Here is a 12,148-nt window from a genome sequence, read left to right on the forward strand (position 1 = left end):
CGATTGCAACCGAACCGCAAAACCGGGAGATTTTTATTTATTTATTTTTTCTGGCTTTTTTTTTTTGGCCATTGACAAAGTCAGAACTGGTGCAGTGTGGTCAAAAAAAAAAAAAACCCTCAAAACTCTGTATCTTGTTGCCAATCCCTGGAGGAGAACAGGCCTGTGCTCCGGAGTGCCTTTTTTGATTGGTAAAAAGATTACCAGAGTGTCGAGGATGAGAAAGTCTTGGAGAAGATTGGCATTTGGAGTAGAGCTGATTGATGTGGGATTTCGTGTCAGACACAGCTCTTCGTTCTCCTGGAAATGCCGGAGCTCTGAAGCACAGAGAGAGTTTTTCTTGGAGCTGATTTTGAGAATGCCTCTCGTATCAGAGACCGGCCAAATTAAAGCCTCTGCTCCGTGAGCCACTCTCTTAAAGTTATGCTCGCACTCTATAAGACGGAGCTGATGATTAAAAACCAGTAGTGTTGAGATGACTAACTGAAGTTATTACTCAGTAAGCAAGTCATCAGTTTTTCTACGCATTCACACACCTCGAATGGGTCGCTTCTAATTCCCACCAGCTCAAATCTATTGTGGCACTTGTTCAAGCTGCTGTAGTGCAGTTGAGTAGTAAAGGTGTACATGCTAACAATGTTTTTTTTCTGTATAGGTGTTACTACATTGTGGTCGTGCCCACGTCTCCCACGTCATCTCGTAAGTGGATTAATCCTGATGAGATGGAGCTGGATGACGTGAGTTATTACTGTTTTGTTGGTTTTAATTGTATTCATGAGTCATGACAAACCTGGAAATAAAGGACATTTTAAAAATGTGATTTCAAACGATTAATCGCGATTATTAGCATCCAAAATAAAAGTTTGTGTTTACGTAATATATGTGGGTGCATTGTGTATAATTATTTTATATATAAATACACACACATGCTTGTTTATATTTAAGAAATATTTCATGTATATAGATTTATATATAATTTATATTATATGTAAATATCAATATTTTATATACAGTATAAACAATATTTTTTCTTAACCCTTGTGCTGCATTATATTTTTAACACCGTTGAGTGCATTAAGGACCAAAAATGGCCACATATTAAACATTGCCTAAAATATTATATATTATTATTATTTTCCACTTTTACCAAGTTAAATCTTTTAACCAGCATCAGTCCTCATCATAACTACCAAAAATGTATTCAATTTCAGGATTTTAACCCTTTAATTACCAGTTTTGTTTGCGAAACCATCGATTTGTATAAGAGGAAAAAACACAAAAATTCAATTATTTTCAGTGAACTAAATGCAAAGAGAAAACTTTAGATTTGGATTATCACAGTCCCACTTTGCAAAAAATCCCACTTAGCGCGTTAGAGACCAAAAATGGCCACCTATTAAACATTGCCTATTGCCTAAAATAAGGTGCATTTCCACCCATAGGGAATAAATATGTAGTGACGTCATCTGGTGGAATACACTATATAATGCAAACATAATGCTTTTGCTTCAAAATGAAAGGATGTTTGTGCAAAAATCATGTTTCATGTATTACTGACAGCCTCGGATTTAAACAACGTTTTAATGGGTTTCAATGGGCCATTTTTGGTCTTTATGGTGCTGAGTGTTACTATTTGATCTACACAGTGTGTGTTATACATATTTTGCAAAATGGGATCACATTTTTTACATGTATCCAAAAAGTCACAATTTTGCCAAATTTCATACCATTTGCATTAAAACAGCCAAAATGGTCAAAGAAATTAAACTGCAAAAGACCAAAAATGTCCCTAATGCAGCATAAGGGTTAAATATACATGCATGTGTGTGTATTTATATATATATACAAAATAATTATACACAATGCACCCACATATATTATGTAAACACAAACTTTTATTTTGGATGCGATTAATCGCGATCAATCATTTGACAGACCTATAGATTTAATGTGTTTTGAAAATTATTACAATATTTTCTTACATTTTAAAATATATATATTATACACTACTATTTAAAACATCTTTTTATGTTTTTAAAAGTCTCTTATGCTCACAAAGGCTGCTTTTTTTATCAAAGAATTATTGACAGAGGCAAATTTTGTGTTTCTCTTCAGGTTTATATGTCTCACTGTAGTCGAATAAAAAATAATCAAATAAATAATTTCTTTTCCAGATATTATTTATGCACATTTATGATATATGTTTAAATGGGATTGTATTCAGTGTATAGTCAGCATATGCCTAATTTGCGGGTTGGATGGGGGGAAATTTTTTTATCCAGGGTCGATATTGCCCCACCACTTTTTGAAACATCTCATGGCATGGATGTACCTAATACAAAAGACACATCTATAGTTGATTAGTAATTCAGTTGTTTTTGTTAAATTAGAGGTGATATGGTGCTGGATCTACATATGCATTTACTAAGGTAAATACTCTAGAAACTAACAATTTATTGTATTATAGTAGGTTAGGATAAAACTATTACATTAAACGAGTTCTATTTCAATAAATTAAACTCGGTGTACTACTGAAATTGATTTCTGGACTTTGTAATGTTATTTTTAGTGCATTTAGTGTTGTACATTTCTGATAGAACCAGCAATCTCCTTCATGAATCTACTCATGAAATGCACAAATACCAAAACCCTAGAACCCATTATAATGAGTGATTCTGTCCATCACTCCTGTTCTGTTTCTAAAATACTAACACAAAGGATAAATGGATTTGCAACATTGGCTTTATGAAAACACTTCCAGTAGACAGCAGTACTATGCGGTGAAAAGACAGGAAAATATGACGAGGCATACCTCGCCCTTGGATTCACCAGTACAACTGTGGGTAATGAAGAAAGACCACAGTTGTTGTGTGGCCCAAAATATTTGCCTTTGACAATATGAAGCCAAACATGTTAAGTAGCCCTTTCTCACACACAGTCTTTTCTGGTAAACTAAATTAACTAAATACTGGTAAATTACCAGTAATCGTAGAGTTATTATGGACATGAGGTGTATGCTCGGTGCCGTTTACAGTAAGCTTTTTAATAGTTTTTCTTTTTAAATATGCGCAAGATGATCATCTTTAAATACATCTCGCAGCTTTTTCAAAGTGTCACGCTCGAGACCCAGCCTTCTTTTTCCATTCATCCAATCAATGAAACCAACTCAGAAGTGACTTAAACTGCAAATTCATCGACTGACCATTACAGACAGGCTGCAAATGAGTCAAACCCATATACCCCCCATGTTAGACTATTATCTTTATTTAAGTTGCAAAAAAGAGCCATAAGGATGATTCATGGTGTTGGTTATAGAGATCACACAAATGTATTATTTTTAAAATGCAAGACGTTGAAATTTACTGATCTGGTTTATGTTCAAACAGCACAAATAATGTATAAAGCAAAAAATAACCTACTCCCTGGTAATATTCAACAACTGTTTTTTAATAGAGAAGGGAGATATAACATTAGGGGTGAGAGCAACTTTAAACAATTATGTGTACGTACAACATTAAAAAGTTTTTGTGTTTCGATATGTGGAGTGAAGTTGTGGAACAGATTAAGTTCAGTACTTAAACAATGCACAAGTATGACTTTAAAAAGTTTAAAAAGCATTGTAAAAATATGATATTTGAAAGGTATAGAGAGGATGAAGATTATTAGTTAGGTGATAGTTTATTTATATATTTTTCTTTTTTTTCTCTCTTATTATTATTATTAGTTTTTATTTATTTTCTCTTATGTAATTTTTTTTTTGAAGATGTATATACACATAGGTAGATATGTATGTTGTTTTTGGTGTTTAGAGACAAATAAATCAAAATATTCAGTCAACTGGTTAATTAGTTATAATTAGTTGAAGATGGGGTAGGATTGAATAAGCTTATGCTTCTTCCTACTCCTTTTCGGACATGTATAAGTTAAAAAAAATTGTTGTTGTTTTTTTTTTCTCTTTGTTTTATGTATTGTTTGTTTTTTGTTTTCTACATGTTCGAAATAAACTTTTTTCATTCATTCATTCAAAAATGAGACCAAAAAAAATGGGTGACATCATGGACATTACGTCCATATTTTCTTACAGTCTATGACTATTATGCGCGTCTCGTTTAAAAAGACCAAAAATGCATTCGGTTTGATCATCCGCTTATCCCTTTCAACCAGGCATCAACATTTTTGGTGAAATTGAACTGATAGTGAAACAAAAGCGCTCCTCCTCATGCGGACATTAAGACAATGGCGCAGTGTTTAAAGTCGCTGAAAAGGCAATTCTAAAAAAAATTCTAAACACATTGTAAATGTTACATATGTATTGCTAAAACATATTACAAAGACTGTGAACTGTGAAGTACTGAAATGTGGAGTTAGACCGTTAAACAGTTTTTCATCATTGCTATTTTCCGGATTTTTTGGGCGGGGCTAAAACAGGGCTCAATGACACACTGGAGCCCCTGAGCTCCTGGACACGCCCCTACTTGATGGCGCACTGAGGCCCCCCCTCCCCCAACAATACAGCACAATCACATCAGTTCGGCGCTCAATCGCGAGTGACTGTCAGCACTATTAGTTACTACAGCCTACAGTTTTCTAGCATTCAAATTGAAAAAGTTTTCTAAATTATCAATAAATGCAGCCTTTTTGACCTTAAGAGACTTTCAAAAACATTTAAAAAAACAAAAAAAAACAATAGTACATCACGAACACAAAGAGAAGCCCTTTGACAAGTTGAATGCTTTTATATTCACAGGCAATTCAAATAAAAGCATTGACCAACTTGGCATTAGTTTTCCACACAACACTGAGAGCCTGTGGCTTTTATGTACTAATCCATCCGTGTCTGATCTCTTCCTCAGCTCCTGGAGTCTACCGAAGGAGCTCTGCTCAGGAGACGACGTCACTCGGACACCGTAAGGCCATACATCGCCGCAAAGCTGCTCTCCCTCCCAGACACCTTCACCTTGGGCGACGAGAAGACGTACTCCGGCTTCTACAACCGGCCCCTTTCGAACAGCCAAAACTACCAGTGCTTTGTCATGGCCGAACTCAAGGACCAATACCCTATTACTGCAAATGAGAAACAGGTATTACAGGTTATAATAATTATTTTTGAACTACATGGGGGACCCCACATGTACGTTTGTATGTTTGCCGTCTTCAGCTTCTCCGTAAATTTCATTGCGAGTTGCAGATACACAAGCAGTTCTTGCCAAAGCCTCGTCCTAATAAGCAGCAAAGCTCAATAAGCTTTGTTTGTCGAACAAGCATTAGCTTAAACGCCTCGCCGGCTCCCTTCAGCCCATCTGCTTCTCAAACAAATCAAAGAATCGAACTCTGCACCCTCACAGCCCTGAAAGTAATCATCGCTGAAACTTATAGCCCAGACCACCAGAGGACCAGAGTTGGATAAATATTCATAATTTCCTCTCATGAGAACGTCAGCAGTGTTTGGCACTTTGAGCTCCTCCATCTCGGCTCTGTGGAAAGAGCAGCAGAATGGATTTGCGTGGCAGGGCTTTGGGAGCACGGAGGCTTGTCCTGATTCCCTTGAAGCTGACTCTTAAGTATTCCTAAAGCTTAGGCATTAATCTGTCCTCCATGCTTTATGAGAAGAGGGGGACAAGTTCCTCACTCAGCACTTCAAAGGCCCTGCTGCCCCTCCTTTTCTTAACAGTCAACCTTTTCGTCCTGACTCGTTCGCTCGAACTTCCACGAGACGTTCCTGATCAGCAGAGACTGTACCTGGACACCTCTTTAATTAATACAGGTTTAACAAGCCCACGGATGGATTGAAAACGTTTAGATTGGGTGTGTGTAAGGATCAAAAGAATAAGACCATTTATCGGTGGCTAGAGAATGGTATCGCCGAGAATCCTCAACATCTAACGCTGGTGCGCCCTTCAGATCCGGCACTCCAGTAGCTCTCCTGCTGCGGAGCTGTCATAGGAAATGAATGAACAGCTCTTTATAACACATGAAGCCTAGTGCTCAGGACAGAAACACAAGCCCATTGAAATTGAAACTATAGACTAGGACGGGTAAAAATAACAACTCTCTAGAAAATCATGAAATTTTCCAAGTTTCCAAATGCAATTCAGTAATAATAATATTTTGAATACAACTTTAAGTTAAATGAATAAATCAACGAAATTAAATGCATTAAATAATTATATTCAAAAAATTAAAAAGACCTATTGGACTGGGATTGAAAATGCAGACTAGAATGGGGTAAAATCATTTTTCAAATAATCTCGACATTTACCAAATAAAATGTGACCAGAGTCTATTTAATAATTATAGTAATATTAATTAAACAATATCAAATAATTGTAAAATAATTATATTTAAAAAACACATTAGAAATGATATACTATATATTAAAAATAATGATATATTTTAAGAATGAATTACTTATTTAATACTTTTGTTATGCTTGGTAATACAGTACTTTTTCAACAACCTCAAACACTAACTTTTTCATTGAGCATGATAGTCGATAACAGTTTTCAATGTGGTCTAAATTTAGGCCCCGTCCACACTACTGCATTTTCGTTTAAAAACGGAGAATTAAAACGAATACGATCTCCGTCCACACCAGCGTTTTGTCTGCATATTAGAATTGATCTCCGTCCACATTAAAACGACTGAAAACGCAGATCACGTGACCATTCACCAACACTGGGCATGCGCCCGCCGGTGTAAACAGTGGTTGGCGAATCAGGGAAGGACACGTCATGACTGATGACACCCAATCATAGAGCCGAGCGTAAGCCTCTGCGTCATCGTTTGTAAACTCCTCCGTTTTGTCTCGTCCACACTAAAACGCCCTCCGGAGTTTCAAAACGCAAAACGCAGCTGCAGCGTTTCTAAACTTCTCCGTTTTAGGTCTTCGTTTTTTCCGTTTTAGTGTGGAAGGGAGGTGCAAACGTAGCAAAAGGTCTCAGTTTTTAAACGAAAACGCAGTAGTGTGGACGGGGCCTTAGTGAAATGTCTGCCATCTCCTCTTCTTCACCATTGAATATTAACTATGTTAACCTGTAATGGATAAAAAAAATATGCTGAATCATCAAACAGATTATGTAGTACTTGAAACAGGTCTGTTGACTTTGTGAGCAAATTTACTTTTAATTCACTTCAGTTTTCATCAATGGATTTATTTCATGACATTACTACATTAGCATTTTTTGTTAGTAATTATACGTAGAGAATCAGCCGTACCAAAGACATCCATGAGCATCTCCGTTCATCTCGAGGACCAGTAAACCCCGATGTCTCCATGTCCATGGAGAAAACAGAATGTCTTTGTGTACAAGCATCGCTCGAGGCACATAAACAAGCCCAGAGGAGTGTGAAATCGGATGATAGATAGAGTGTGTAAACCGAATCTGGTTAAGCAAGTGCGGAGAAGCAAGCTTGAGATGTGCTAAACGAGAGCGAGAGGCGGCGCTTCGACAGGTTTGAAAGGAACAGAGCTGTTCCAGCGGTCCAGAAGAAAAAGAGCGTTAGAGAGCAGAAAGAAGCGCAAGAAAAAAAGCAAAACGGAGAGAAAGAAAGAGCGTCAGCTGGCTGGTAAAGTTAGGAAGGAGGGCCTGTGGCGGCCGAGCTGTTTCTGCCAGATAAAGTGTTTACATTAGCAGAATGCCCGCATTGAGACTCCAGCGCTGAGATGATGTCGTTAACCGCTCCTCTTCTGCCTCGGGACGCGAGCACATCCTTATCCGCTCAATGGATTTTGCGTTAGTTAGTATTCAGCTTTCCCTGTGTGTGTGTGTTTGTTTTTGTTTTTTTCTCCTTGGGAAATGCGAAACACATTAGTGACATTAACTGACTTAAACACGTCGCACTCAAATTGTGTTAAACTGCCGAGGAAGCAGAGCGTTGACGTTTCATTCACCTCCGCAGCGCCAGAAAACGCTTTGCACCGTGGTGTACAACAACAACAGCACTCTCTGATGGGTGATTCTCACAAAGAAATTTCTGGATCATATTTTATTGTATGAAAAAGAGGCCTATTTTTAGGACTATTAAGATGGGCATTTATGTTGGAATTCTCATTACTGTAATGTGAAAAATGTCATTCTCATTAATGTAGTCCAGTAATGTGGTTAATTGTACATTTGACATTTATATTTCATCATTCTGCAGAAGCTTTTATCCAAAGGAACTTGCAAATGAGGAAAATCACAAGCAATTTATCATTTAAGAAACCAATAATATTCACAATCCTGCAATGTAGAGCTTTGAGATAAAACTAGAATACAGAAGATGGAGCAAAAGTTTATATCACAGAATACTGTACTTATTTCTAGTTTATATAGAAAGTGCCTTTGCTGCCTGTGATTTATTTATTTATTTTGTGTAATTATTATTATTTTATTTTTATTTTTTTGGGATGAAATATGACCTAGACATTTATGAAGCATTTTTAGTGAGATTTGCTCTGGTTTGCTTTACACAGTGTCCTAACTGGCTGAGGTGTTATATCAAGCGATGAAATGACTTCCATATTAATCTAATTTTTGTCCTAACTAGGGCTGTCAATCTTCCTCTATAATACTATTCGAATTCCATCCCTTATTTTATTTAATATTCAAATAATATTTGAATATTAAATGTTCAAATTCATCCTATTATTAATATTTACGACATTACACAGGCTTATGGATCGCCAATGCCACTATAGCATGCGGTTGTTGTTACACGTTCTGTCCACTAGAGGGACATATAATAAACATTTTATTCGTTTAACGCTTCCGTTGGTTTTCGGCTAATATCTCCGCGAAAACACCACCAAAAATTCTGAAACTTATATCGTTCTTTTCAGTTCGACTAGACGGTTCAAGCTCGGTGCTCGACAAATCCGTTGAGATATTTGCGTTTTTCGCTTCATGGGCGCTTTTTACATACTTAAACATTTACCACTTTTCACAGTAATGTTGATGATACAGCGTAGATAACGTGCACACTTGTGTTACGATTTCATTTTCACATGCGTGTAAGACAAGGCAGCGAGAAAGAAAAGATTACATATAAAAATTTTTTTTAAATATACATAAAAAAGCAATACTCAAATTGTATTTTATATATATATATATATATATATTTGAATTATATTCGAATTTCGGAATTCGTTCCAACAGCCCTAGTCCTAACTGACCCTAACTGTAGCCCCGCCCACAGAGAACTCTCATTGGTCTAAAATATTGCACCACATGGCTGTATACAATAGGCTGGTCTGAGTTTGTGTAGATGGGTTGATCAGCTAAATTAACAGTGGACAAACATGTTAACCTGGTAGATCAAATCGGTTAAAGCAACTTTTAAACTGGAAGAATCTGATTCCAACAACTAGCTTGAGCTTAAATGCCCTGATATACTCACGGCATAGTCCTTTTTTGTTCTTCGCTTTGGGGTAAATAGAAATTTTAAATTAAATAAGTGAGCAGCGGTTTACTGTTAGCGAACATACTAACGGCGTCCACCCTGAGAGTGCTGTTTAGATGAATTATGTGAATATGTGCTGCGTTCTTCCTTTCAATAACAAAATAAACACGCGAAAAATGACGATGAGAAAACGATTAAGAAAGCATCTGATCCTAGCGATGTGCATGTTTGCATGAGCTCTGCAATTCAGCACTACACTAAAGTAATGTCACTTCATACAACAGATTGTTTAAAAGCAAGCAGCTTTACACTATTAAACATCATCGTCTCTTTCAATTAGATTTACAACTTCAATTAGACGTCACACCAGTTCATTGCTTGGAGCAAATCGGGCCCTTAAGCCAATAAGCCAATGTTTTTTCCAGGTCTTTGCTAAAGAAAAGTTACAAGTATGCAGTGAAATGTGTATTTCTAGTACATTGCACTCACATAAAGCGTCACGTTAACAGTGAGATTGTCATATGAGCAGTGCGATAACACAACGACTTTGTGACTCTCCTCCAGCTAATATCCTGCTTATCTCTTCAATTAATATCTGTGCGCTCTTAGATGAGTCAAGCTGAGCTGTGGAAGTGATCCGGATTATGGTGTGACAGGACGAAGCGGAAGGAAGAGAGATAGAGGAAGAGAGGAAGCCGACGGGGGTTTTGGCCTTGAGGGAAATAGTGTCCATGTGGATGGGCTCTCTCAACACAGAATAAGAGAGTGAAAGTGGCAGGCCCATCTTTCCTCACCTTCATTTCTTTCGTTCATTCTCTTCATGTTTGTTTCTTGGCGGTTTTTGAGGCAACATTGGAGCCTGTCCCATGGCGCGTGCATGGAAGAGGGCACAGCAGGGAGATGTCTCATTTATGTCCCCTCACACTGGCTCTTTTTTCTTCCTGTCACTCCCTCCCTCCCTCCAGCCAGCTCACTATCACCATGGTTTGAGCACTAATGAAGAGGATATGATTTGTCTCCTCAGCTTCCATTTATCAAAGAGACAGAAAGAGAGAGAGACCGAGAGAGGGGGGTGCACAGGTCCTCTCTTCATGTTCTTCTCACACAAATGACTCTCTTCTTGTGCGTATCTTCCTCTACATGTTCACATGTACTCGGAGGTGTGAATCAAAGGTGAATGTGTGTATGGCAGGGGTTAAGGGGAGCCTTGTTAAGGGAACCTGGTCTGACATGGAGACAGATGTGAGGATGTGTGCTTGTGCAGGGCCTGTTGTAGGTTATTTTAGTTACCTTTTTTTGTGCTGTCAAAATGAACACATTTCACACATAATTTTCTCAGTTAAATTTTTTAGATGCGGTTAATGCTGCATCCGTTTTTTTTTTCTGTCATTCCAATATATGATCACGCTTTTATTCATGCAAATGCTTTAAACCATTTAAGTACAAGTACAAGTAAACAAGACTTTGCAGATAATGAATGAGAAAACCAGGCTTATATGAGGTGAGCTAAACAAGATAATGAGACACGGGTCAATGTAATAATGGATGAAGAGTCATTATTAGGCAATGAGTTATGGGACATGTAGTTTGTGAAGGAATGACAATACTCTGATGTGAAGTGCCCACTGGTGGCTTTCAAGTGACCTTTACAATAAGACATGTTTCTTGAGCAGCATGGTAGATATTAGAATGATTTCTGAAGGATCATGTGAGACTGAAGACTGGAGTATTGAGCAGAAAATTCAGCTTTGACAAACAGTGTTGTGCAAGTTACTTCCAAACTGTAATACATTAGGTATTACTTGTTACTGTTATTTAAAAGTAATTTATTACCTTACAATATTACTGTTTTAGAATTGTAATGCGTTACATTACTCATGTATTACTTTTGAGTTACTTTCACCAAAATAACTACAGAAGTAGAACTTAACTTTGTGGCTGTAACGACATTCATGTGTGACAAAAAATAGGAGGCAAAATCAATTTTTTGTAATTCTGTTAATTACACTGCGCAAATCGGATAAGGAAGGGTTGGCTCTCCAGTCTCCATAGAACTTAAAATATTCATTTTATTTTAGTTTTCGTGTTCGCATTTATGAGGAAAAAACTAATTTACAGACACGACCGCTCTGAACTGGCAATAAAAGACTGCTTTAAAACTTTCACATAGTCTGTTGCCTTTAAGAAGTAAATGCAGACAATAAGGCGCGGGGGCGTGCTGGTGCGCGTCTCATAAATAGCCAATAGGCTATACCGAAACTCAGCGTGTATAGACTACTCCACAGACCTGAAAAATATATCTATACTGAAATGTCTACTTGTAAACAGAACAATTCAAAACAAAAGAAAACATACTGCTCTCTGCTTATGAAATGATATGTGCATTTCGCATTCACTAGCCTACTGCGAAGATTGCGAGTCAGCATCGTCAACTTCATCTTTATTACTAAACAATTCAAGTCTCCTTGCTATAGGCATATTTGACATATTCATAATCTTTGCTTTTTCAGCTTTTAGGTGCTTTATTATCGCCACCCTTACTACATGAACACGTCACCACCGCATCAAAAACATGATTGCGTGAGGAAAACATGACAGATACCACCTATACATAGCCTAACTGTTTACTGTTTAGAAAGAAAACACAGAACGAATAGCCTAATGTGCATACGTCCATCTCACGAATATGGTCTTCTTCATGCCATGCTCACCCATTAGGCGCTTTTCCACTGGCCAGCGCGAGCACAGAGGCCGAAATCATGCCTCA

General features: G+C 37.3%; 1 protein-coding gene across 8 annotated transcripts in view; it reads left to right on the plus strand.

Moving 5' to 3' along the window:
* ptprfb (protein tyrosine phosphatase receptor type Fb) overlaps positions 1 to 12,148 on the plus strand; it is a 213,093-nt gene that overhangs the window by 169,107 nt on the left and 31,838 nt on the right. For all 8 annotated transcript variants that reach the window (XM_089131383.1, XM_089131381.1, XM_089131382.1 and 5 more), the window contains 2 exons: positions 656 to 737; positions 4,854 to 5,081. In XM_089131383.1, the coding sequence (XP_088987509.1) occupies positions 656 to 737; positions 4,854 to 5,081 (310 nt within the window). The remainder of the gene's footprint in view (positions 1 to 655; positions 738 to 4,853; positions 5,082 to 12,148) is intronic.

This window comes from Pimephales promelas, chromosome 5 (genome assembly GCF_988280905.1).
Source record: "Pimephales promelas chromosome 5, fPimPro1.hap1.1, whole genome shotgun sequence".
Taxonomy (NCBI): Eukaryota; Metazoa; Chordata; class Actinopteri; order Cypriniformes; family Leuciscidae; genus Pimephales; species Pimephales promelas.